A 27,234-nucleotide genomic window follows, 5' to 3' on the forward strand; every position below is an offset into this window, starting at 1 on the left:
ATGTATTACATGTAACACTACCCTTAATTTAATTGACGGGTGATCTCTTCAGGTAAAACAAAAACTTTATAGTGTCAAATTAACTGTTGGTAAACCTGCAGCACTCTACCTGCTGGACATTTTGTCCCTTGGTGACCCACTCATTTCCTACTTTAACCCTTGGGTGGCACAATGCCTTGATGAGGTCAGCAGAGTTCAGGCCCATGAGGTAGGAATATTTGTCAGCATCTGGAGTGAAGATGTTCCATTAATTTCTCAAATTATGTAATTCTCCTGTTTAGGCATGGTCTGTAAGACATGGGTGCCACAACTTATTACTGTGAAGGTGTAATCTTTGAATTAAGAATTGGTACCTTCAGTTCCGTCAGCCTCTGCCTGCTCCTCTCTCTGCTTCTGCTTGAACTTTGTGTTGCCAAAATGCATAATGGCACCAGTCAGCTTGTAAATGCCGTTCTTCTCCTCTTGAGTGAAGCCCAGCACATCAAAAGCATCCTGTAACCAATCATGCACATGCTTATCACGCATATCACACAAAAGTATACATCAAAATTTGGCAAAGCTTGGCAAATCTATGGTATAAGCTAAGAATACTGACATCAGTTGCTTGCAGTTCATCCCCATCATCAATAGATGCTACTTGAGTCTCTCCTTGGGAGATGAAGGCGTAGTCATAGGGGTTGTTTGTGATCAGCAACATCTCTGCAAAAAAACACCACAGCAGAAGAAATAGCTGTGCAATTAAGCAATATAACACAAGTGGGAGGGGTGTTGGTAACGTATATCTTCACTGTATTCCCCAACAGTACTATGAACTAGAAAAGTTTACGCTGTAGTACTCAATATAGCAAAAATGTCCAGATGACATACACATTTTAGGTGTTCTCAACAGGTTTTCAGGTACCAATAAATTAACTCTGGTTGGCATTGTGTTTTTAAGTACAACTGACATCCTAACACAATGTCTTTGAGTTTGTAAATTGGAACTCTATCTGGCATATGAGTGGTTATATGTCTTGACAACAGCTGAGGCGACCATGGAGTAGTGGTTAAACAGCTGGTCTTCAACCTCAAAGGTTGCAAGTTCAATCCCCAACATGGAGATAACCTTACCTACTTCCTAGAACATGGTATGAAAATGTTCAGATGGCCACCAGACCCATGACTCCAGCTTTAATTAGCAATATTTTTCACATTTAATTTTGAGCGAAACTACAAAAGAAAAAGGCTTAGGTAAAGCAAGACAATGTTTGAGTTGCTGTGGTCTGGATAGGGGAATGGCCACAAGATCAGAGGATTGCAGGTTTGAATCCTGTATTACCAATAAAAAAACACTCAAGTAGATATTTATTGTTTATTTCTCTCGAAACTGTGAAAGTTACAAATTCTTTAAATCATGTCAATTGGAACTATATCTAACATATGAGACTATGGATGTCAGCGTGTTGTGCTTGGGCAGTCATGGACTAACAGTTAAGCAGTTGGCCTCAAAACATGATGGTTTCAAGTTCGATTTCCAGCACAGGATGTTAGTAAAAAAAATAAAAAAGTATCACATTCAAACATTATTGTTTTGGTATGATGTCAGTTGGTCGAATTTGAAGTGGAAAGTATGTGTGAAACACATTTGACTGTTAATTATGAGTAAGTCCAATACTTTCTAACAAACAGGCCTAACTTTCTACGAATACAAAACCTGCAGTTGAGTGGTGTAGGGGATAGTCCTCTGCATGTAGCCATATTGGCATGTCCTTTTCTTGAGGTTGAGAGTTCGAATCCTAAGGCTGGGTCACTCACTTTTTTGGTTGTTTTAGTTGTTTTTTTAATTGTTTACCAGCTTCTGCTTTGTGTAAAGAAGAACCCATCCATGTCAGAACCATAGAAACCCTATTTTATTAAAATGTAACATAAAATACAAACTTCTCTAAAAATGGTGAATCTGTCAATGGGGGATAGATTTACTCAATACCATGTGACCATCAAACCACAACTGACAACTTGGCATGGAAAAATGTGTCTATCAACCTCACTTCAAGGTAAGAAAAGACCCATAAAAGTGTATTGGTGTGTATGTGTAGTAGTTTACTATGTTGCTGTGTGTGACCTTAGGTGCTCTTGATGCTACACTGTGTGTATGTTTTGTTAGCAACTTAGCTTAGAATGTTAGCTACTGCTAGTTAGGCTAGCACTGTGTAGGCCTTTCATACAAATATTTTTCTTGTATCATACATCTGCAGTGTATTTGCAAGTGATGCGTTGCATTTTCATGATGACATATTGCACATTGAACTTCTGTATAAACCAGTGTAGCAATCATGCTGTAGGGGCCAAATCCAACAAGTCCTCATGAAAGCCTTAAACTTATTAGGCCTATTTATGCTCCACAGGCAGCCGATATGGGACCACCAGAACTCTATGATCCATCAGCTCTACTCAACACTCCAAAGGATAAACAACTGACTGTGTTGTGAAGTCTGACACTATTTTGGGAGAAATGTTATTGTAAGTTAGGCTATATGGATCTCCTTCAGCCACCAACTCCTAATGAAAGATTCAGAAATGGACAACAAATAAATGACTAAATTGCCTAATGTGTTGAGGTTGATTCTTGGTAATATATTGACTGTTGACTGTGTGGTCTAAATTTTAGATTTAGATTGTTGTGTATTGTATGATTGTTGTGTTATTGTCTACTGTTTTTGTTTGTCAACCACATGGAACAAAATAAAAAAACTTGATATAAAGCATTGTTCATGTTTGTGGAATTAAAGCTCATGTTATATTTGGTTTAAACAGAGGGTGGTAGCCTAGTGCATTAGTATAAACCAACCAATCAATAAACCAACCAAGATTTTTTTTGGCTCTAAAATGGGAAAACATAAAACTTTTAATTTTGGAATCAAAAACTTAGAGCCAATATAGCTAAACAATGCTGTGTTTGTTTACTTAAATTTTTTTAACTGTCTGCTTAGTACTAATTGCATTGATTTTTGCACCATTCGTGAAATATTTATGTCAATGGAGCATGTTAGATCTTTGAGTAGCAGCTACTAAAACATTCAAGATTTTATTTTTTCTCATAACATTTGTTTTCACATAACATGTCTGATTTTATGTAAGACGCACACAAATGTTTTAGTTTTCAACTCAAATCTTTTGTGTAAACCATTGTTTCTGTGCATTTTAGAGTTTGGAGTACATACTTGACTTGGGCTGCTAAAAACTAAAAATCTAATTATGGAATTAAAGTTTTCAATCTTTTCAGTCATTTCAAAGTTTTTGATCATCTTCTTAAAGACTTTGTGTCCTGCATATGCATGTATGTATGTAGTATTTACGTAAAACATTTGGTCACAAAGCTAAAACTTTAACGGGAATAAGTTTCCACAAAAGTTTAGAGTTCGTGGAACATGTTGGGGTTTACAGTGTTCCCCAGTGGTTGTGGTTGCGGACATAGGCATTGGCAGTGGCATGTTCTCAGTGGCAGTGGCATGTACAACATGTATTCAAGTTTGTCAGAGGACGCGCTGAACTTCTGGGGAAAAATTAATGACTTTGGGTGCGCGATAAAAGGTATCAACTTAAAGAAGAAAAATCTACACCGATGATGGCTTAAGAGCTGAAACGCGTCTGCTTGTGGACATGGTGGTAATTTATAAATAAATAATGAGATGTAGCTTGTGAGTGCTGATTTTTCTTCTTTAAAATGTGCTACATATACTCAGCCAGAGGGCATGTCTGTTTCAACACAATAGTCTGGTTGGGCCAGTGATGAAGTCACAGGGATTAGATGTATTGAAAGATTTCTTCAAACAAAAGGTGACAAAAAATGTAACCAAAATAACATAGGTCATACCTAGCAGTTCTGGTTTCCTCTGAGAGAGGATCTGGTAGAAGATGTGGTAATCTCTCTCAGCCTTGAGCTGATAAGTGACACGAGACTTCTCCAGAAGATCTGTAAAATGAGAAATATTGAAACAAAGCCCAAGGGTTTGCAAGATCTACCAAACATTTTACAGAAATCATATGTAATAGTATTTCTATTCTGTGTGAGGCACTTACATGTTTCAATATCAGCAGAGGCAAGTTTGCCACTAGCAGCGAAGTGGATTCTGATGAATTTACCCTGTGAAACACAAAAGTAAATGTCCCTTTCTTCAATATAATTTCCACCCAGCATAACTGATGACAAGGTCAAGCACATCTGGGAGATCCGAGGTGCAATTAAACATTTAGGTCTTATCTGAGGTAATCACACATGTGAATGTACATATTTGAGCATAGTATTGTTTCAGTATCTGCTGAGGACAGCTCGCCACTGACTCTTAAGTGGATACGGATGAATTTACTGTAGCATGAACAGATCACTCATATCAATGAAAGCAAATTTAAAGCAGTGTGAATATTGAGATGAATACAATTTGGAAATCATCGACTGGCTTACGAATCGGGACGAATTGTCATTCCTGATGGTCTTTGCATTACCAAAGGCCTCCAGGGCAGGGTTACACTGGATGATTTGATCCTCCAGGGTACCCTAGATGACAGAAACAATTTATTTAGGGGACCTTTTAAAGACACAGTGAAGACAGCACACACCAAGACTTATCTGTACAATAGGCAAAAAAAGAAAAAAATATTTATCATTCGACTTGAGTGTTTAACAGTTGCATATTGATGCATATTGAAGAACTTAATTTACCTTTTTCTCATCCACCTTATCCTTCTTTCCAGGGGATGCTGCAATGCTGGCAAAGTACTGGATCACTCTTTTGGTGTTAACAGTCTTTCCAGCACCAGATTCTCCACTAAGAGTCAAAATGAACATGTTGAATTTACCTCACAAAGAAGTCTGTTAAGCTTAATGACTTAACATTCAACAAGAACTATAAAACATCACCATACTGTTTGTGTTTAAACAGTACTCACGTGATAAGGACAGACTGGTTCTCTCTGTCTGTAAGCAAAACATACAGAATTTTAATAACACCAGTATTAATTTCTAAGTAAAAAGAGAATTCAACCCGGCAATGAGGTGTTGTAAAACTAAAAATTGTTAAGTGGTGCTCTTGGAATAAACAAAGCAAAAGGCCCCAGGCACTCCAGAGTATATCCACAGGAAGAAGGGAATATGTTTAAAAAGCCTTTATTAGAAGAGGCTACTGAATGCCAACATGTTTCGACCACAAATGGTCTTCATCAGGGCAAAACATTTTGGCATTTTTAGTCCCACTTCTAATAAAAGTAAGTAAAAGTATTTCCTTCTTCTTGTGGATATACTCTGAAGTGCCTGGGACATGTTGCTTTGTTTATCAATAATTGTTAAATAGTGTTTTTTTATATTCACTTAAAAACTGATTTTCAACGCAAAGTTTTACCTGACAGCATGTATTGGTAAGCATTGTCAGAAATGGAGAAGATGTGAGGAGGAGCTTCAGTCCTCTTCTTGCCTCTGTAGGCAAGAACCACTTCCTGGTTGTACACTGGCAACCACTTGTAGGGATTGACAGTGACACAGAACAACCCAGAGTAGGTCTGTAAAGACATGTAAAGACAGATTCATTATGAAAACTTTTAGTAAGTCCAACATACCGTACGTCATCTTTGTCAGTTGTTTTGGTCAGTCTGTCAAACTGTCTTCCAATTTTGTTTTTTCTACTCACATAGATCATCCAGGCTGCATAACGCTCTTTGAGGTTAAACAGCACAGCAGGCTCATGCAGGAAGGTGAACATCGCCATGTCCTCAATTTTATCGAACTTTGGCGGGTTCTGTTGGTGGACATCAGTCTCCTTCACGGTGACAGTCTGTGCATGAAAATGAATATTTATGTTGAAATTACTGCTGTTTTTCACCTCTTGATTATTTTTTTCTGTACATACAAGAAGTTGGATATAAATGTATGTGAAATCTACACATGGCAAGTCCAAAAAAGAAAACCAATTTTAAATTAAATACAGTAGGGACAGAAGCATGACATACACACAAGTAACTGAGCAAGGTTCAGTGGCGGAACAATTGCACACAGGGCCCCTGGGCAAGACACTTATAGGGCCCCCTATACAGCTGGCCAAGCTCACAATAGGGCCCCAACCACCAATAAGGAAGGCCCTTTTCCCAGGGGCAAGTGCCCTGCTCGCCCTCACTATAGCTCTGCCTCTGGCAAGGTTTTAGGCACTGTAATGGTTAAGGACAGAGATGTTGGGGGGGCAGGGTCGAGGGTTCTATGGAGTAGACATGTTTAGTGAGGGCTCAACAAGCTTCGTTTTTAAAGACAGAGATGTTACTGCAGTACCTTTCCAAACTCAGTTTCTGCTGGGCACTTATTTTGTTTTAAAAACAAGTTTTACAGCAACCATTGTTACTCGGATTCAGCAGATACCTTTATTCGAAAACAGTGACACACCTACAGGTGGCCTAAAATGCATTTCTTACCTTTCCAAACTCAGTTTCCACACAGACTCTGTCCCCCTCTCTGGCTTGGACCATCCCCTTCACATACTCAACCTCTGGGTCCGCCACAAAGCAGGCCCTCTTGATGTCAAAGGGGCGAGTCTGGGCCTCCAAACGCTCCATATCTGATTTCCTCAGAAACGGAGCTGCTGCCCCAAACTCCTCCATTAATGCATCCCCCATGGTTAATCACCTACATTTTGTCATTGAAAAAAGTATTTATTTAAGACTGTGGAATGGACTGTCAAACAGAGCCGCTACCCCAAACTCCTCCATGAATGAGTCCCCCATGGTTCAGACTTTGAAAATGAAGGCAAGTCACAATGGTATGACAGACATTTTACATGACAGACATTTTACCTGAAGTCATTGTTTAGGCACTGATGAATTTTAGCAGAATTCCTGAAGCATGATAACCATCTAACACAAGTACTATTACATAAAAGAGGTTAGAGTTGTGTCATAACACCTTGACAATATTAAGGTCCTTACAAAGGAGTTACCAGGTGCTTGTAGGTAGGCTAACGTTAGTTTATATTGTATATTGAGAAAATTGGGCTTGATATAAAGTTCTCTAAAGAAAAAGGTGCATGTACGAAGAAATAACCCTAATTCAACCTTTGCCTTGAGTTAAAGGACCAGTTCAGTCAATTTCAATATGCTGTTGTATTGCTCACGCTACCCTTGACTTGTCAGTGCTCGGTGATGCCACATTTTTAGGCCCAGCCCTTTCAGAGATACAGGTGCCCTCCATAATTATTGGCACCCCTGGTTGAGATGTGTTAAAAGCCTTAAAATAAATTCAGTGTTTATTGCAGAAGAATACTGTCACACTGAAAATTGTAGGAAAATGTAGCCTTCAACTCAAATGAATTGTAAGAAAATAAAAAAATCCCTGACTAAAAAATAATTATTTTTCATTAAATCACCTGTTCCACAATTATTGGCACCCTTAACAATTCCCAGGAAATAAATATAATTGAAGCATTTCTGTCATTTCTACAGTAGTTTACAAAGTTTACCAGAGTATGTAGGAACATTTAATTAGTAATTCATCACTTCCTGTTTCCCTGGGGTATAAATATGACGTGACACCGAGGCCATTTCTCTTATCCACTCTTAAACATGGGAAAGACAAAGGAACACAGCATACAAGTGAGGCAGATGTGCGTCGACCTTCACAGGTCAGGCAGAGGCTACAAGAAGATTGCCACTCAACTGCAGCTGCCCATATCCACTGTGAGAGGAATAATTAAGAAGTTCAAAACAACTGGAACAGTGGTAAACAAGCCTGGACGAGGACCCAAGTTTATTTTGCCGCCACGCACAGTGAGGAGGATGGTAAGAGAAATCAAAAGATCTCCAAAGCTCACTGTTACAGAATTACAACAAATGGTAGCATCCTGGGGTCACAAAGTCTCCAAATCAACCATCAGGCGCTGTCTACACGCCAACAAGCTGTTTGGGAGGCATGCACGGAGAAAACCTTTCCTCACTCACAATCATAAACGCAAGCGTCTGGAGTTCGCCAAGCGGGATTGGGGCTTCAACTGGGACCGTGTGCTTTGGTCAGATGAGACCAAGATTGAGCTTTTTGGCAACAAACACTCTAAGTGGGTCTGGCGTACCACGAAAGATGCGCATGCTGAAAAGCACCTCATACCCACTGTGAAGTATGGGGGTGGGTCAGTGATGCTGTGGGGCTGTTTCGCTTCCAAAGGCCCTGGGAACCTTGTTAGGGTGCATGGCATCATGAATGCTTTGAAATACCAGGACATTTTAAATCAAAATCTGTTGCCCTCTGCCCGAAAGCTGAAGCTGGGTCGTCACTGGGTCTTTCAGCAAGACAATGACCCTAAACATATGGCCAAATCTACACAGAAATGGTTCACCAGACACAAAATCAAGCTCCTCCCATGGCCATCTCAGTCCCCTGACCTCAACCCCATTGAGAACCTGTGGGGTGAGCTGAAGAGGAGAGTACAGAGGAGAGGACCCAGGTCTCTGGATGATTTAGAGAGCTTCTGCAAAGAGGAATGGCTGAAGATCCCTCTTTCTGTCTTTTCCCATCTTGTGAAACATTATAGGAGAAGATTAGGTGCTGTTTTGTTGGCAAAAGGGGGTTGTACAAAATATTAACACCAGGGGTGCTAATAATTGTGACACACATTATTTGATGTCAAATAATTATTTCTTTATGTGGGATTTTTTCCCCACTGAATAAATGCACTTATATTGAAGGTTGGATTTTTCTCTTTTTTTCCATTAAGGTCCCATATTATTTAGAAAAAAAATAAAATAATTGGAAGCTAAAAAACACATCTCAACCAGGGGTGCCAATAATTATGGAGGGCACTGTATGAGTTATTCTAATGGGGCAGAGTTTGTTTAAAAAAAAATGTTTTTAATTAACATAGGCCTACTCCAAATATTTTACCAAAAGGTACCGCTGTTTGCTAGTTGTCTGCTGATGTTGTATAACCTTTTGGATGTTTTTGGGAATACATTTAAAAAAAAAAAAAAATGTAAACAAAGCGTTGCCCCCATTACAATGACCAGGATCTCGGAAAAAGAAGGGAAAAAAATCTCAGGTACTGACAAGTCCAGGGTAGTGTGAGCATTACAACTGCATGTTGAAATTGACCGAACTGTTCCTTTAAGAAAAGGACATTTACCTCTCACAACAAATACAAATGATGTTGAATTGTCCTTAAAAGATTGTACATTCCATTATCTCGCCGAATAATAGTGTACATTGTGTGAACATTCTAAACATAGCCTGGACTGATTTGGATTTGTAGTTATTTTTAACACGCGAATCTCACCTCGTTTGAGTCAAGCTTCAGATGTGCAATGTTGATGTGATGTTACTTCTGAAAGTGAATAGAGAAGATGCAGGGACAAGATCAAACACATGCAGTAGTATTCTTAGCTCTGTGTTGAGTAGTCCAATAATGCTCTTTCTCCACTGCAATATGCACAAATTGTGTCTATTTCTCTGGTCCCTGATAGCCTGAGAAATCCCATGCTGCTTTGCACAATTGTTCCGATGTGAAAGACAGCATAGAATCTATCTCTCAGCGAGGGTTCCTAATCATGGTCTCCAATTAGAGAGCAGGGAGGCGTGGAAAGGCGATGACTGCAGCTTGTTTGAATAGATACTACTGACACGATTGGCTATGGGCTACGTATGCCAAATGATGCACATTCGTTATGTCCACTGAAACAGTCGTCGTCAATCGTAAACCACACTCCTGCCTACGGGATTTATAGCACACAGGTCTGTAGTACAGACCTTATCTCACTTGTGATTAGGTCTGGTGATGACCAGGCAAGGTCCCTGATGAGATGCAGTACCATGTGGTAGATATCTGAATGGTGTTTGCTACTTTTGTCAACCAGCCTGCCTATAATAACCCATTCAATGTTTAATTCATTACATAAAATGCCATCTGTCTGTTTGTCTGTCTCTCTATGTATCGTTTGTCTTGATATACAGTTTTTCTTTATTATTTTCCTTAATTATTCTAGCCTTCATCCACTTGTCTCTTATCCTACCTACATGTATTTGTCAGCTACCTGCCTGGTAGACCCTCAGTAGCATGTATTGTAGATGTCAGCTTACCTCTGGGTTGGTCTATGCTGTGTCCACCACCACGACTGAAAGCCACGAATGATTTGCTTCTTTTATAGGGGAGAGTCGATCCCAATATGGAGGTGAGCATCAAGTCAGCCCCGCTCTCCCCACATTTCATAAAAGGAAAACCTCTGAATGGCTCCCATCCAGACATATGATTTTGATATGGTGATTGACACAGACGGGAGCAAGTGTAAATGCAAATTCAGGTGGGGGAGAGGACAGCAGGACATTTCAGCAGTATCAACACTTGAACCCCAGGCCATATCTAGGAGTTTGCTATTGTCAGATGGAACGCACAGCCTGTGCACCATTTTAAAATCCCTATGGACATTCCCATAGCCAAGAACAAAATGCTGACCTATTGCTTAATGCATATGCTCAATGAATCTCTACTGGCACATACACAAATGACATATACAGGTATAATATGTATATATTTATATGACCATATGTATCTACTTTTGTACTTGGCAATTGGTGGTTAAATAAAACAATATCTTAATTATTTTCCTGCAAACCTTTGTCTGTGATTGTTAATGATAAATGCATGGTCATATTGCTGGCAATGAGACAAGGGAGAGAAACACTATATGTTATGTGCCCTTTAAACATTTTGGAAATTCAACAAGTTCCAAAAGATAGCTACAGCTGTCAACTTTTGTAGACCAAAGCAAGGTCAGAGCATGGGGCCCACTGATGTATTGTCAACCTCTTGTTGACGTCCCCCTTGAGTCATGGCCCTTCACAGCATCTCAGTGGCACCACATTGTTTCCTTGAGGACAAAGATAACCCTGTGAAATTCAGCTCAGGTTCCTTCGTGAGTGATTGTACACATATTGATGCACTTGACACGAGACCTTCACACCCCCCTGGGAGTCTGTACAGCAGCTGCCCTCTCATCACCTCAACTGTTGCTTGTGAACCCTGTGAAATTGAGCTCAGGTTCCTTTTATTAATTTATAGTCAATAACATTTGCAACATTTTTTTCCCAAATGCTGTTAAGTAAAGTCTACATTGAAATAGTAAATTAAAAAATATATACAGAAATATATTAAGTTGTAAGTTAAAACGTGTTGAAAAATGCCCGTCATTCTAGTGAACTCGTTAAAGGGTAACTTCAGCCAATTTCGACATGCAGTTGTAATGCTCATACTACCATGGACTTGTCAGTACCTGAGATTTTTTTTCCAGCTTTTTCCTAGATCCTGATCATTGTAATGGGGGCAGGTGTTTGTTTACAATTGTTTTTTTTTTTTATGATTCCCAAAAACATTCAAAAGATTATGCAACATCAGCAGACAACTAGCAAACAGCGATACCTTTTAGGAAAATATTTGAAGTAGGCCTATGTTTTTAAAATGTGAACAAAAGCTGCCCCCATTAGAATAACTCATATCTCGGAAAGGGCTGACACAAAAAATGCAGCATCACCGGGTACTGACAAGTCAAGGGTAGCGTGAGCAATACAACAGCATATTGAAATTGGCAGAGGTGGAAAGTAACTAATTACTTTACTTGCGCTACTGTAATTGAGTAGCTTTTTTGTGTACTTGTACTTTTTAAACTACTTTTCGGTACATTTTACAGCACAAGCGTTACTGAGTAAAAAAAGAAAAAAAAACTCTAGAATTCTAGCCTAGTTTATAAAGAGTTGGCGCGTGCGACCTCTCACTCAAACTCTGATAGCTGACATGGAGGCTGACGATGGAGATTCACTTAACTCACAGGAGATCAACATTAGCTGTTCTTCCTCTAACCCAGTGCACCCCTTGCACATCTAGAGGCAGAAGATGCTGATTGTTAAAAAGTAACTTTTTACTTTAACTCACAGTACATTTTAAATTATTTACTTTTTACTTGAGTAGATTTTTTGACTGGTAAATTTACTCGTACTTGAGTACATTTTCAACAGAGTAACAGTACTTGTACTTGAGTACAATATTTTAGTACTCTTTCCACCTCTGGAAATTGGCTGAGTGCTCCTTTAAGTTTACTTGGAATTTGGCAGCTGACCTGTTTAATCCTGTGAATCTAGTGACACTAGATGTTAAAAAGGTGTTGAGACCACAGGCCTATAAGGTCTTGCCCTCAGAAGTGACTTGTCTTAGGGGGTGGGGGGTGGAAGCTATGCTATGAAAGCTATGACACTAAGAAAAGCACCAAGCCACCCACAAGGTGTTAATGCTGTGACTTTAAAACGCTCACATGCGTATGCATCACATGCCAAAACATGACCTTGCACTTCCAAGGGTGAACGATCATCAGTCTACATACTCACACATCCTGAATTACGTCTGCCAAGGAGGTTGTGTTTTCGGTCACAAGTGGATCACATTGGCAACAAGGGGGTCAAGAAAGCTGTGACACACTAAAGAAAGCACCAAGCCACCCACAAGGTGTTAATGCTGTGACTTTAAAACGCTCACACGCGTGTGCATCACATGCCAGAAGAAGACCTTGCACTTCCAAGGGTTCTCACACATCCTTAATTACCTCCGCCAAGGAGGATATATTTTCAGTTGTGTTGGTTTGTCTGTCTGTCTGTCGGTTTGTTTGTCAGCAAGATAACCTAAAAAATCCTGAACGGGTTTGGATGAAATTTTTTGGAGTTCTTAGACATGACAAAAGGAACAAGCGGTTACATTTTGGTGGTGATCCGGATCACAATGCGGATTCAGGAATGTTGTAAAGATCTTCACCATTGCGGAATAGGCATTGCCGAATTTTGACATTCCAGTTTCTAACTCCACACAAATAAGGCAGAAAGACAAAACATAGTGAAATGTTCTATGAGTTAAAGTTAAGTGATGTGCACCAATATTATGCATACATGTATATTCAGGCTCTCAATTATAAATAAGCAAATAACCATGTGACTACTGCATGTCCTTAATGGTTTTCTGAACAAGCTTTCCTTGTTGTGAGGCTTCTTAGATAGTATGTTAATGGCTCAAATGGTCTTACAAGTCATTGGATATGTTTGAGGCTCAAATGGTCTTAGAAGTAATTTACACAGCTCCTCACATTCCTCAATTTTATCCTCTGCACATTGTCCTCATGACATCAAACGTGTTTATTTATTGTGTAATGATGTGACCTCTGGTCAGGTCAGTTATGTTGTTCCACAAAATTACATTTGAATGTCTGGAAAAAGAAAACAAAATAAAATGGCACAATCTGAAAGGCCTTTGACTGTTTTATGACTGCATATTTCCTCTATATTCTCTTATTGGATTATGAAATCAGCAACAGAGATTTTAGATACTGCTCAAATGGTAACCTTAGAAGTGAACTTACACCTGGTCCTCAAGTGATATGCTGCACTACACCTGACACGTATCCTCAACACTGCAACAACAGATGTCTAGGAGATAGCCAATGATTGTTCTCAATCAAAGACAGGCACTCACAATCATCATAGGAATGTCACAGGACTATCTTTGTGCTTAAGTGAGAAGGCTAAGGAAACAGCGATGTGTCAGTGAGACATGTTCTGTCATCGGCTAGCAGCTGCCTGACTTTGGCCTTGAAAGAGGGCAGATGGTCTGTTTAGGCCCAAGGAAAAAGCAAAAGCACCTGCGGTATTGACAGCATGCACCAGGGCCATAGTAATAAACCTTCTCCCAGGGTTGCTGTCCCTCAAGTTGCTTAGTAAGTGACGCACAAACTTTAGCACCGTCTTGTTTAACATACACTGTCACCTCCCTCTGTTTGTCCTTCAGTATAAAGATAACCCTGTGAAATTCTTGCTGAATACCAGCTAGACCCACACAAAGAACGTATACGTGTAAACAGATGAACTTGAAGCACATAAAACACATCACAGGATACATTCTTATTCTGATTTTGGAGAAACAGAGTTGTCTGGGAACATTACTTTTGTATCAGGTTGCCTTGTATGTATTGTGATTATTATTAATCCATCATGCTACATACAGATTTCAATAAAATATTCTTGATATCATTGCTCATGCCACCCATAGGGCCTGTACAAGAATATATTCTGTTTTTAGATGTCCACTATAGTCAAGAATACGGTTAAGAAATTAACAAAGACCACTTAATATTCCACTCTATTATCTAATTGAGGAATACAGTGTCCTATTAGCATTTGTGTCCCACATTGCTTTATATGCATTCTGCCAAACTACTGCAACCCTGGCTGGCAGGTTGCATGTATGTGGAGTTGAGAGAAATGAGGGGGTTGGGCAGTGTTGGGGTGTTGGGATTATGATTCCATGGCCCCTGGGTCAGACGACAAGAAAGGCCCCACTCAATGAGTGCCGTTAGTGTACAAACAATTCAGGCTTTTAGGCCAGATGTGAAAGTCTATGTTGTTGGGGGTATGGGGGATAGTCCTCAGTGAACATTTTGAAAATATACATAGTTGTTAAAAGGGAGATTTCATCGCAATATGAGAATGGAAATATAGAGGCTTGGGCTTCAGGGCTCCTTTGACTCTTAAGCCCCTGGGCCTGGGCCCTGTAGGCCCATGCAGTAATCTGTCCTTGGGTGGTGCATGTCATCTTGTCATCTCCTTCAGGGCCCCTGACCACTGCAGCTGTTCCAGGAAACAGGCTCCTCCCCTGGGTCCACTGGCCAGCAGCCAACTTTGAGCTACTCTGAGGAGCCCGGCTGTTCCTTTCAGCAGATGGCCACTTCATTGAGAATATGCCCAAGGAAGCAAAAGGATGGCTCTGTGATTCTTAATGACTACCCCCAGTTACGCATGGATTTATTTAATCTTAAATGTAAGTAGCTTAATAAACCAAGACCATTTATATGATGTGTTGTTATGTAGGCTAAGCTATGGTGGATAATATAAAAGGATGCTCTAAAACTAAAATTGCATTGCATTTAGAAATGTAGTGCAGAGTCCTTACAGACTATTTCTCCCTTTATAATTAGGATATTGTAGCTGAATAAAAGGGACTGGCGACACTCAATGGAAGATGTGCGTCACTCGTTTGAAGTGGACACTCAGACGTCATTAGGCTACTTACAGTAGTTTCAGGTAAATAGCACTTTTTTAAAACATGCACATTGGGTATATTTTTGAAGGTATCATATTCGAAAAACACAACTTTTACAATGAGATACATGTATTCCATGCATTTTCATCTCAATTGTGATTTTGTTCCATAGGTTGGTAATTGCATTACCAGAGCATTCAGTCTGTATTATTTATTTCTTAGGTAGCCTATCATATAGTGTTTGCTTCCACTGCAGTAAGTTTAACTCTCCTGCTCCACATGAAAACTTTTTTTAATTTTCATAATGTGAATGTGTAGGCCTAGATTTATACACAGAGGCTATCTATGTGGTATCATTTAGGCTATTCATCTGGCAGACCTGGAAATAGATAAAGTCCACAGAGCATAAAGTCACTTTAAATTAGAAGGACTATGAGTCTTGTTAAGGTATAGTGGAGAATGAATTTGACTTCCCAAATTGCTTTCCCTAACCCATAGGCTACTTGAGAGTGGCTTTGCTGCCGCTGTCTGTCTTTTCCATACCTCCCTGTTACAGTAATCTGCCTCCCCATGCCCCCTTCAGGCCACAAGCTCAATGGCAGCATGCAAAGACTGGACAGAATGGCATGGCGCGAGCCAAAGTTATTCTAGGTCTGCACAAGCTAGCCATAACTCAAGATTCCCTGCCCATTGATCGAACTGGAAACTGTAGAACTCAGGTCTACACGTTTTAAACCGTCATTCTTTTGCCGATAACCCTTGGCTATAAAGTATAGGATATGATATTATTCTGTATTAATGTATCCAGATATATTGTTGTTCTGTGGATGGTAAATATTAAATAATAACACGTTGACGGGGAGAGTGAAGAATTATTAACTTCAGATGGCCGTGGCTGGGGTAAGTTTGACATAATGTTATGCAGATCGGTGGTTTGACAAGTATTATAACCAATAGTTTGATGCAGTACCTACCCACGTATGTGGATAAGAAAATGAGTAACCCAATCTTATTTTCCTTTGGTTTCTTTATCTATGTATCGAGAGAACCATGACGTTTGAATAGCGATTGCATGAATGTCTAATGAAGACATCAACTAATTTTGCTAGGCTAGCTGCTAGATGTTAGCTGATCATTTTTCCATTTGTAGGTCTCTAGAGTATGATGCATGTGACAGGTGCAGATACGGTTTTATAGAGTGTGACCCATAACATTTACACAGTTAAAACCTTAAGTAGGAGTTTATTAAAATTCATGGAGCCTTATTTTCAAACACTATAATGGAATTACCATGTTAAATGTTTTACCAGGAAGCAGGCAAGCAAGGGGAACTCGCACCAAAGAAGGTGTACGCCATTATTTTTGCTGCACTATCCTATCTGCACATGCGCACCACCCAAGGCTGCACGATCCGGACGTGGAGCATTGTCGCCCTTCGTTTCGCTACCTGTAAGGACCCTGAAAGTCTATCTATGATTAATTCCATCTTTATTGTGAATTGTAGACTATTTGTCAAGACGCGGACAGAACGCACTTCATGTCTGATCAATAGGCCTCTGCCATCTTACTTTGACAGACGGCCACATCAGTGTCTTGTTAGGCTAATCTTTAGGCTAACTTAGAAAATGACAATTTTCCTCCGACCTATCACCGGCACCATTTTATAATATTACGAGTATTTCCCACATTTATAACATTATGTGGTGTATAAACCACAAAAAATGCCATGTAGCCTCGGCTACCTGAATAAAACAAATCTTACAGACTGGCTTTCAGCGAAACAACACTAACAGATCAGCTTTTGGGCGAAACGAAGGGCGACATTGCTCCACGAATCCGGATCGTGCAGCCTTGGTGGTGCGCTTGTGGAGACAGGATAGTGCAGCAAAATAATGGTGGTGCATTTAAACCGCCTTTCCGACATACCGCCATTCCGACAGTATTTAATTGCCATTCCGAGTCATTTAAATAGTTTTGCAAATACTTAAAGGCACGTGAACAACGTTCTAACTGCTGCAATATTAGGCTGTACTTTAATTGCATTTTAGAAAACGAAAAAGTGCTACCCAAGTGAAGTGCACACTTTTCAGTCGCAGTCAGGCCATCCATCACTGATCATCAGTGCTTGCTCTGATGATGGTCTGATTGTGACCGAAACGTTTGCACTTCACTTTGGTAGCATTTTTTTTGTTTTCTAGAATGCAATAAGAGTATACTTGCATTGGCATTACGGTGTGCGAGTTCCCCTTGCCTGCTCCAGTATATGGTAAACTATCTAGAGCTCTAACGGCTGTGATACTTGTAAGCGAATTCCACCCGCTTTCAACCTGCTCGCTCGCCTCGCGTGGTGACGTAGCATCGTTTCCCGGTCAAATTAGCTTAGCTTAGCAAATGCTGTGGTCAAACAACCGTCTCTCTTCAATCACAAACACTGTATGTACAAATAAAAATGATGAAACAGGAGCGAATATATTGGTCACCTTAACCCAAGTGTCATTTATTTTAAAACCATCTGTGAAAAACGATCGGCAGATTTGACACCACCGAAATCAAAACAGCCTCCATTTTTAATATCCCAGTAGTGCTCGTGACGCACGTGACGTCATCGCGTTGAAAGCTCTCCCATTGGTTAACGCTTCGTGGTGCCGCTACATTTTTCAGCCAAGCTCAACCACAGACCTGTATTGGGAGGGAAAGTGGAAAACAGCGATCCTAGCGGTTACGTTCCAAACACCAGGGCGACCCTATTGAAACTCCCATAGACGAGTTTAAAAAAAAATCCCACAAAGATATGACTAGGAACTATAACACCAGACACATTTTTCAGCGTACACAATAGGATGAACTACTACCTGTGAAAATCTTAAGTCATTTTTTGCCCTTTTAAGAAAAATAGAAATTGTGCCAATCTGGTCGGAAACGGACCACAGCTCCCAGCATGCTGTGCTTCGTGCCTCGTTGACAACACAGAGAAACAAATGAACGCGAATGAACGCAAGTTCTTCGCATATCTTCACATTCTTGTAATCCTGTGAGTTACACATTGTCTTCTTATTAAACATATATACACGCGATCATTTTGGTTTGGTTTTAACTTCTCTAGTAGATATGATGGCTTCTGTGGTGACGAGTAACCACCTCTCTGGCTCATGTTTGGCTATGCTAATTTGGCTATGCTAATTACATGGAGTAAACACGTCACACCTGCCAGTCAGTGTAGTTCTGTATTAGCTTTTTAAAGAATATTAAAATCAGTTCAGATCAGTGAAAAACCGAACATTTTACCACCTGATTCGATAAAACAGGCCAACATGCCTATAATACGACTGCCACTACTTCTACTTCGTCGTCAGGGCCGAGATGTAATTTTTCAGAGAAAAAACCCATTCATTTGTTGCAGGGGCTTGGAACGTTGCCAGCAGGGGGCGATGAGATTACTTTCCCTCCCAATAAGCTAGTTTCACGCTTCCGGGATTAGTGGGCGGGACTTAACGTTATTGTGCATTCCAACTTCCGGCAGCTGATCTACAATAACAATGGCGCAAACAAAGGCAAGATGTCACTGCTCGGTTCCTCTGTGTTCATCTAATAAACAACGCCAACCATACTTGAGGTTTCACGGATTCCCGACAGACCAAGTTGTACGAAAGATGTGGATCACTGCTATTAAGCGAGACGAAGGGGAAACCTTTAAAATAAAACAGGGAAGCACCTACGTTTGTAGCCGGCATTTCCACGAGTCAGACTACATTACAGGCAGTGATAGTGGGCTGCTAGCGCTGGATAATTTTGCGCCTGGTCGTCGCCTAAAAGTAAATTCTGTGCCCTCCCGCTTTGAGTGGAACAACTGGGGATTGCCAACCAGGGAGTCCGTTTATAAACGGGTCAATAAACGGATGGTAGACCGTGAGATTTCGCCGGACCTCCCCTCGGAGCAAACACAGCTATGGGTTGCCATGGAGGAATTATCAGCGTTGGTGGTCCGTGAACATGGCTACGGAACTGCACCAACACCAGGTAGGCCTATGACATTTTTCACTCTCAAAATGTTGCTTTACCTCCCGATGGTAGCGATTAACATTCAAGCAGTTTTTAATATCAGAACCTAGCCTACTTTCTTTTGTGTCATACAGGTGCGCTGGATGCTGCTGCTGAACGCATACAGCAACTAGAGCAGGAAATCGCGGGCATGAAGAAAGAAATGTCACTACTGAAAGCAGAGCTGGCCCAATTGCGATTTAATAGATTTTGCATTTCCGATAAGGACATACGATTTTATACACGGTTCACGTCAAGGGATGTTTTTTGTGACTTCTGGGAGGCCATCAAACCATCTGCCACCAGACTTGTCTATTGGTCGAAGGCGCAAAAAAAGGCACAATCATCTGAGCCCCTTTCTCCGAGTCCATCGCGCAGACTGCCCCTTATAGATGAGTTTTTTCTTTTCTGCTGCCGAATTGCCGCTGGCCTGCCAGAGAAGGTGTTGGCCGACCTGTTTGAGGTCAGTATGTCCACTGTCTCCAGGGCTGTCATCACGTGGGCCAACTACCTCTACCTAATCCTTGGATCCCTTCCCATCTGGATGAGTAAACGGCAAATCAGAAACACCATGCCTACCAAATTTGTGCAGTACTGTCCAAATGTCAGAGTGATCATCGACTGCACTGAGGTGCGATGCCAGTCTCCATCATCACTAACTCTTCAGTCAGAGCTGTTCTCTCCTTACAAGAATACAACAACTTTCAAGGGCTTAATTGGGGTTGCCCCATGCAGTGCTGTGACTTTTGTTTCGAGTCTTTTCACTGGCTCCATCTCTGACCGAAAGATAACAGAAAAAAGTGGTCTACTTAATCTACTCGAACCAGGGGATGGCTGCATGGCAGACAAGGGATTCACCATTGAGAAGCTGCTGAGTGACCGTGGGGCAACACTTATCATACCTCCCTTCAAGATGACTGGTAAGTAAGCATGAAATGTCACAATGAACATCTCAGATTAAAACTGTGAACAAAAATGTAATCTATATGTGCTTTGGCTTCCCCTATATGTCTCTCCCTCACTGAATTAGCACAGTAGAACTAATTTCCCACCTCTAATTACAGATCAGTTTACAGAAGAAGATGCTCTAAAAACACAAGCAATTGCCCGGCTTCGAATCCTTGTGGAAAGGGCAATACGCAGAGTGAAGGAATACCAGATCTGGCAAGACACCATCCCTTTGACCTTGTCTGGGACAGTTAACCAGCTGTGGACCGTTTGCTGTTTGATGTCCTTGTTCCAGGGACCACTTGAGTTAAAACATTACATTCCTGTTGAATAGGCAACGCCTTTAACTTTGTAATATAATAAACTGTTACATTCCTGTTGAATACCCCCCCACACACACACACACACCACCACCACCACCACCACCCCTAAAATTACTTTGTGAGATATTACCTTGAATAAAAACAGAATAACTTGTAAACTGCAATCTGTAATATGTAATGTTAAAATAGATGTGTAATGTTAGGATATACTTGCGTAGGAAATCATGGAAACCTTTAGTCGTGCACTTCATTTATTCATGAATTCTTTCAATAATCATTTGGTTAATTACACTTCTTTGGGCAAAAGATAAACATTCATGAATGTACCAAAAAAGTACACGTCAACCTTCTCCTTCATCTCTCCAATCAATTCATCATCCCTCCACACTCTTTCAATGGTTAAGTCCTCCTCTGTATCCGTAATGAAATCGCACCAACTCAAGCCAGTTACTGCAAGTTGGCCTTGAACCTGCCAGTAGTACTTGTGGTTTCTTTTAAGTTTCGCCTTCCCATTAGTAATTTTTACATGTCCTGCCTGTGTGATGTTTGAAATGGCTGGGCATTTCACCTCAGCAAGGCCAAAACATGGAATTTCATTTGGGTCATATACCCTTGCATCAGGGCTAGCCCCCAGGTGAGGAGCTTGAGGGTGAATGACTAACCCACAGCGACCCACATTGACATTGCACACCTGTGCATAGTGCTCCAGCACCTGTGGCTCCCGCTCCAGCCCCCTCTTCATGGCAGGAGTCTGGCGAGTGCCCTTAAGTATTCTCAATGCCAGGGACTCACCAGAGGACACCCCTCTGACGTGGCTAACCTCATAAAATCTACTTGCTGTTACTCTCGGCTTTCGTAGAGCTTGCCATAGTGGGCACTCAGACTGTTCTCTTGTCTGCTTCTCTATGTCACTTGCCATATTATATGTAACAGTTAAAGTGTCGAAATGCAAAATTTGGATTGAGTTTTTTTCAAATTGTGGAATTTGGGTGGGAAATGTTGAGTCCTCTAAGGGCAGATTCGGGAATGCTGGTGCCTCTGGGTGCTGGATGTAATCCCCACATTTGACCACAGGAGGACACTGGTATGACAGGGGGGATCCTCGTGGCACAGGTCCGAACTTGGAGTCTACCATCGACAGCTGCGATAGGCCGTGCAGCACAGACGAGATCAGTGGTTGCGGCCTGATGTTTGTGAGCTTCTCCCCAATAGCCAGCATGTTGGGATCAGGCAGGGGTCCTGAAACAGATAAATATAAAAGGCGAAATGTTAAATTATTGACACGTCTTACAACTACTTTTGGTTTTCAAATATGATGTCAAGTGTCAACAGTGTCATATTAGTTACAGTAGTACACATTACCAGTGTATGCTTGATAGAGTGTTGATTTGCACACGCTCCTGGTGGATGGCTTTGGCTTCCTGACTACCAAGTCCTGAACCGGTTCTGCATGGATCCCCTGAGAAAGATAAGAAGCAGCCGTATCCAGTTAATTTGTTAAAATACAGTCTTTGTTAGTTAAAATAACAGATTTGTGCTAGGTATCTCCAGTCTGTTTTTTAATAATGTGTGTGCGGGTGCTTCGATTTGTCAACAGTGCCTGGTCATATTTCTTAGGGAACATTGTTAGCAAAGCAAAAAGTGGCATACAAGTCATCTGGCTGGCAAAAAGACTGACATTCTTCTCTATGTGGTACAGCTCAACACAGCTAAAACATTACCATGGTCCTAGGCCGATGCCATGCTTGAAGGGAGCTTGTGCAGGGCACAGGTGGTGGTACAGCTGTCACCTGCAGAGACAGAAGTGCAAACCAGGATTTAAAAAATGTGGTGATAGACCTCTAGGCATGGTCACTCAAATCAAACGGCAGACAGCAGCCCTGAACATACAACTTACCTTCAACATGCAGTAATGGGCCGACTGGAATAGCAAGGCCACAAGGTGGTTGCAGAGGACCTTCCCTGCTGTACAGCTGCATGATGTTCCTTGCAGTTCTGGAGCTTCAGCTTGGAAAACAATCTACATAAAATACACAGCAGTAATCCGACAGACAAGGTTAAACTAAAATAAGACAAAAAATGCACCAAATAATAAAGAAATGTAAGGATGAGCAATACAAATATAAAAACATCTTTAGAAATCTGGAACTGCCGTAAAGTAGTTAACCTCTTACACTGTTTACATGTTTAACAAACAGATTATTAAACACTTATTATTCAGACTCCTTAACTGCCTAAAATAACCTGCAAATAATGGGGCTGTTCTCGCTTCCTCATTGACCTGTAACACCTAGACCTGACAGCAACCTCCCTGTCAATGACGTTGGAAACTGGTAAGCAAAAAAAGTAAATAGCAAAATGGGAAATTAATGAATGAATCAAAAAGATTAATTCTTACACTCTGTTATTGGTTTATGATGTTGAATGTATGTACTAGGACGAGTTAAAACCCACATAGACCTTGGGAGCAGGACCACATAACACAGAGGGGGAGTCAGTTTTCAAACAGGCATTCTCGCTGAACTATTATTATTGCAATTCTCTCATAACATAACGTGACTGAGGAATGGTACAGTAGTCTACCCAGAAGGTTACAAAACCGGAGCGACAACGCTACGTAGCAACTGGTTGAAGCTGACTCCCCTCCTCGTTTACATTCTACCCAACAATCGAGCTGACTTTAAAACGTTTTTTTTATCACAATACAAGCGAAATTAACTAATTCATCCTTGTTTAAAATAAACAACGATCTTGCTTTGTTGGTTTGGCCAAATACCAATAACCCATACGAACATCTATCTGAGGTAACGCCACAAACTGACGTTAGCATAAGCTTAACCGCTTACCTTCATAGTCGTGAATGAATTTCTCAAAAAACAAGCTGTATCCCTTGTCCAGTTTGGAGCGGGGTGTTGTCGAGTGACGGTTCACCAGACGATGAACGTCTGCAAAAGACAACCTTGGCAGATTTCCCAAAAAACTTGAATAGGCGAACATTGTTTACCTCCGTATACACAGAAACGACAGTATGACAGTTCACCGGAAGTTGGAATGCACAATCGGCCAATGAGGAAGTTGCTACGTAACAAGCGTGAAAATTGCTTATTAGTTAGTACCATTGAGAGTAAATAGAATGGAGGCCAAAATTCTATTTCATTGTTGAAGCCAAGTTGGAGCCAAGGTTGGACCCAAAAAGACCAAAAAATGGCCAAATCCCATTCATTCCTATGAGAGACATAAAACCCTGTATCTCCCTTAAATGCCACTCCAGGGGGATAATTTTTCGCTCAACTAGTAGGTCCCCTTGCTCTCCAACTTACCAGGGTGGTGATTTTTTGTGGTGATGTTTTGTTTTAGAGAGATATTAAAAGTTAAATTGACCAATGAGCATCAGAACATGGTTTGATTGACCGTTAGAAGTCTTGTTGTTGTCCAATCAGCACCTGCGTTTGGCGTTGCTAAGGTGGAATGTAAGTTGGAATGTTCCCAAATCTGGCTTCAAAGCGTTGAATGGCAAATAGCGTTGATTTGGCGTCCATTCTATTTACTGTCAATGGTTAATACAGGTCTGTGAGCTCAACTTTCTCGCCTCGCTCGCCCACCGCCCGCCACCCTCGCTTCCCTACGTCACCACCTCTCGCCTCGCTGCCGCGTCCCAACGGAAAATAATGGAATGCCACGCTTCTAACGCTTTGGAAGCGCCCATGTAAATCAGGCGTAAGAGCCTAAACAACCACCAGGCACCAAGTCGGAGATGTGAGCGATACCTCTATAGTTTGAAGTTAATTCCTTTCAATTTTGAGATGTTTCGGGCCAACGCGGCCCCTTCTCAGACAGTTTAAGATAGGGGTGTACTCACTTTTGCACCAGCATAATTACACAAACATGGACAATTATGCAATTTAAGTTATACTTCTGACCTTTATTTTCTGCCGTAAGCTCAAAAGATGTTGTAATTACACTTACTCTATGGTCATTTTGGGGATAACTCGTGTGTTTATTAAAATATTGTAAAAAAAAATCCTTTTCAACAGGGGTGTAGGCCTACTCATTATTGCTGTGCACTGTAGCTTTTGAAATATTGATGCACACTCTATATGCACTCTATGGGAACAACAGAATAAAGCACCTTAGTGTGTCAGAATCTGTATTGCTGATGGTCAATGTCCAGAGATCCCAACAGTTTTTCAGCTCCCTTCTTGTTGTCGATAAATTGTCCCTCAAGGATAGCAGGGTTCAGGATATGGTATCTGAACTGATAAATACTGTTCATAATACTTGAAGGACATAATCTCATAGCTATTTTCTTTTTTTATTGTATACAGAAGATACAAGAAACAAAATAGGCCTAAGCCCTTAACCATCTGTACCTCTGTTTGAAATCTCCATACAGGATCCTGTTGGCGAAGCCCTTTCTGTAGATTCTGATGCCTTCCAGCACACCGTTACAGCGCAGCTGGTGCATGACCAATGGATTCTCCATAGCCCCAGGAATCTTGGACTTGTTGGGGATGAGGCAGCGCACAAAGTGGGGGTGAGATGGCCTCAGCTTGTTCAGGCTCTCCTGTTGGTTAACATCAGACAGCGATAACGTTACAGCTTGAAGAAACTATAAAACAATTTTAATAATTTTATTATCTATGCTGTGATTAAGGGACAGATAATATATACCGTGAGAGGGATCAGAAATCAAAAATATTTGACACAGACACAGTCTGGAAAGAAGATCCTTTCTTCTTCTTGTCACCATCCTTGCCACCCTTACCACCACCACCGCCACCACCACTCTCCATGGCTGCAAAATAATTTGATACACTTATTATTAGCTTTATATATATATATATTTTTTTTTTCCAGTCGGTGTGAGAAACAATCAACATTCATTAATGTCATTAGGGGGTGGAGATCCATCATTTACTACAAAAAGATAAACGATTAAGTTCATTTACCAACCTAGGTGTGTCTGTAATAACAATTCAATGTTACTATCTACAGTCAAATAATCTGAATAATTATATGTATTTTACTAATTTATTATTTACACAATTATTATCTTTGCAACTGGTCAATACATAATCCAAGGACTATCTATTTTGGAAGAAATGTATTACTATGGCTCTGTTGTTAAAATTACACCATAGACATAAGACAACCTGTCAAAGTGTGAACATAGGATGTTGGGCTTGTAGGTCTGATTTGGGATGAATAAGTTGATTTTTTTTTGTCCACAGTCCTAAAAATAATTTGACATTAATTTTACTTCCTCATATTCCATGTGTAGCTTATAATATTTTTTAATTCTATCAGTGTTTCCCATACATTGAGAAAAAAAATACTTCGATCTCCGTTTTTTAAGAAACGATTTTAAAAACGAGTTCCTACACATTTTTCTCCTGGAGTAAGTACATCCTATAGAGAAAACAATAAGTGCTTGAAAGACAGAGGGCTCAAAAACCTGGTCAAGTTGTTGTAGTTGACTTGGGTTTGGGAGCAATAAAAAAACCTTCAGAGAAGGGACAGTGGAATGAGTTTACTGACACTCCCCAGGCTTTGTTTTACAGTTGTATGATAGTGAATTAGGCGACAGGCCTGCATTGACACAGCAGAAGAGACATCGGGCTGCATATAGAAATTAATGTGTTATGAATGTGAATATAGACATAAATGTGTAACACGTTGTTCAGCCCTTTTACTGAGAGGAATTTTGAAAAACTGGCCCTGTGATCAGCACCCCTCATGTAGAATGTGTACGCCTACGTATGTGTGGGGAAAAACGCATAGGCTACTCTCTTAGATTATTTTTGTCTGTGCGTTAACAATTTCACAGAGCTCCTGAATTCTTGTCTGTGCTCCTATTTTGTTGAATTTTTCATTGCATAGACCCCTGCATGAGGGACGAATGAAAGTGTGTTGTAAACAGAAATAATTCACAGGTTTTTTTTTGACAATGTACTACTATACATGTCATGGGTAAAATCTTGTGTAATTTCTGAAAATATAAATGGCTGAAATGTAAGCTTAGGCCTTTAGTTTCTCCATGCGCCAATGTCAAACTGTACTCAATGTTTTACATTTACGCCACATGAAATTCCATGCAATCCCCCCCCCCAAAAGGGCCCGCGTAAAATGACCCGACCCCATATACAGTATATATATACACGTATGTGTGTGTGTAATGTAGGAATGTATTTTCAAAACTGAGCCTGTTTGCTGTGTGACTCTATTCGAAGTTCCACAGGTGGTGTACATGCTGTCAATACCGCAGGTGCTTTTGTCTGACTCTGTCCTTAGGCCTAAACAGACCAGCTACTTTCTTTGTGTTGAGACCAAGGCCAAAGTCAGGCAGCTGCTAGCCGATGACAGAACATGTCTCACTGACACATTGCTGTTTCCTTAGCCTTCTCACTTAAGCACAAAGATAGCCCTGTGTCATTAATATCACAAATGTGAGTGCCTGTCTTTGATTGAGAACAGTTGGTTGGTGGGTATCTCCTAGACATCTGTTGTTGCAGTGTTGAGGATACGTGTCAGGTGTAGTGCAGCATATCACTTGAGGACCAGGTGTAAGTTCACTTCTAAGGTTACCATTTGAGCAGCATCTAAAATCTCTGTTGCTGATTTCATGATCCAATAAGAGAATAGAGGGGAAATATGCAGTCATAAAACACTCAAAGGCCTTTCAGATCGTGCCATTTTATTTTGTTTTCTTTTTCCAGACATTCAAATGTAATTTTGTGGAACAACATAACTGACCTGACCAGAGGTCACATCATTACACAATAAATAAACATGTTTGATGTCATGAGGACAATGTGCAGAGGATAAAATGGAGGAATGTGAGGAGCTGTGTAAAATACTTC

General features: G+C 40.6%; 3 protein-coding genes and 1 long non-coding RNA gene across 16 annotated transcripts in view; 2 read left to right on the forward strand and 2 right to left on the reverse strand.

The window, feature by feature from the left end:
- Nucleotides 1-14,268, reverse strand: part of LOC134455889 (myosin-7-like) — a 33,475-nt gene extending 19,207 nt beyond the window's left edge. Inside the window, exons 1-13 of one of the 3 annotated variants that reach the window (XM_063207244.1) lie at nucleotides 10,076-14,268; nucleotides 9,276-9,323; nucleotides 6,433-6,643; nucleotides 5,661-5,804; nucleotides 5,376-5,532; nucleotides 4,927-4,954; nucleotides 4,700-4,805; nucleotides 4,442-4,534; nucleotides 4,060-4,123; nucleotides 3,854-3,952; nucleotides 596-699; nucleotides 354-492; nucleotides 110-228 (exon numbers count right to left, since the gene is read on the reverse strand). In XM_063207244.1, coding sequence (XP_063063314.1) covers nucleotides 110-228; nucleotides 354-492; nucleotides 596-699; nucleotides 3,854-3,952; nucleotides 4,060-4,123; nucleotides 4,442-4,534; nucleotides 4,700-4,805; nucleotides 4,927-4,954; nucleotides 5,376-5,532; nucleotides 5,661-5,804; nucleotides 6,433-6,633 — 1,254 coding nt within the window. In that variant the 5' untranslated portion in view covers nucleotides 6,634-6,643; nucleotides 9,276-9,323; nucleotides 10,076-14,268. Of the gene's footprint in view, nucleotides 1-109; nucleotides 229-353; nucleotides 493-595; nucleotides 700-3,853; nucleotides 3,953-4,059; nucleotides 4,124-4,441; nucleotides 4,535-4,699; nucleotides 4,806-4,926; nucleotides 4,955-5,375; nucleotides 5,533-5,660; nucleotides 5,805-6,432; nucleotides 7,147-9,275 lie in introns of those variants that run through there. The other 2 variants (XM_063207243.1, XM_063207245.1) reach the window with 2 other exon arrangements.
- Nucleotides 1-27,234, forward strand: part of LOC134455906 (uncharacterized) — a 212,239-nt gene that overhangs the window by 89,014 nt on the left and 95,991 nt on the right. For all 10 annotated transcript variants that reach the window (XR_010036193.1, XR_010036192.1, XR_010036194.1 and 7 more), the window contains 3 exons: nucleotides 14,636-14,843; nucleotides 15,001-15,106; nucleotides 24,768-24,908. This is a non-coding gene — a long non-coding RNA (uncharacterized LOC134455906). The remainder of the gene's footprint in view (nucleotides 1-14,635; nucleotides 14,844-15,000; nucleotides 15,107-24,767; nucleotides 24,909-27,234) is intronic.
- LOC134455901 (uncharacterized) lies at nucleotides 18,505-20,429 on the forward strand. The gene is made up of 3 exons (XM_063207259.1): nucleotides 18,505-19,082; nucleotides 19,199-20,023; nucleotides 20,168-20,429. The coding sequence occupies exons 1-3, from the start codon at nucleotides 18,602-18,604 to the stop codon at nucleotides 20,383-20,385; spliced, it is 1,524 nt and encodes a 507-aa protein (XP_063063329.1). The 5' UTR covers nucleotides 18,505-18,601; the 3' UTR covers nucleotides 20,386-20,429.
- LOC134455902 (uncharacterized) lies at nucleotides 20,614-23,468 on the reverse strand. Of its 2 annotated transcripts, XM_063207260.1 has the most exons (6): nucleotides 23,221-23,468; nucleotides 22,619-22,704; nucleotides 22,272-22,394; nucleotides 22,096-22,164; nucleotides 21,737-21,833; nucleotides 20,614-21,613 (listed from the first exon to the last, which is right to left on the reverse strand). In XM_063207260.1, exons 1-6 carry the CDS (start codon nucleotides 23,369-23,371, stop codon nucleotides 20,661-20,663), a joined length of 1,479 nt encoding a protein of 492 aa, XP_063063330.1. In that variant the 5' UTR covers nucleotides 23,372-23,468; the 3' UTR covers nucleotides 20,614-20,660. The 2 variants fall into 2 exon arrangements, with proteins under 2 accessions (XP_063063330.1, XP_063063331.1); XM_063207261.1 differs by lacking the exon at nucleotides 22,619-22,704 and having other exon boundaries at nucleotides 23,221-23,302.

Source organism: Engraulis encrasicolus, chromosome 9, assembly GCF_034702125.1.
Source record: "Engraulis encrasicolus isolate BLACKSEA-1 chromosome 9, IST_EnEncr_1.0, whole genome shotgun sequence".
Taxonomy (NCBI): Eukaryota; Metazoa; Chordata; class Actinopteri; order Clupeiformes; family Engraulidae; genus Engraulis; species Engraulis encrasicolus.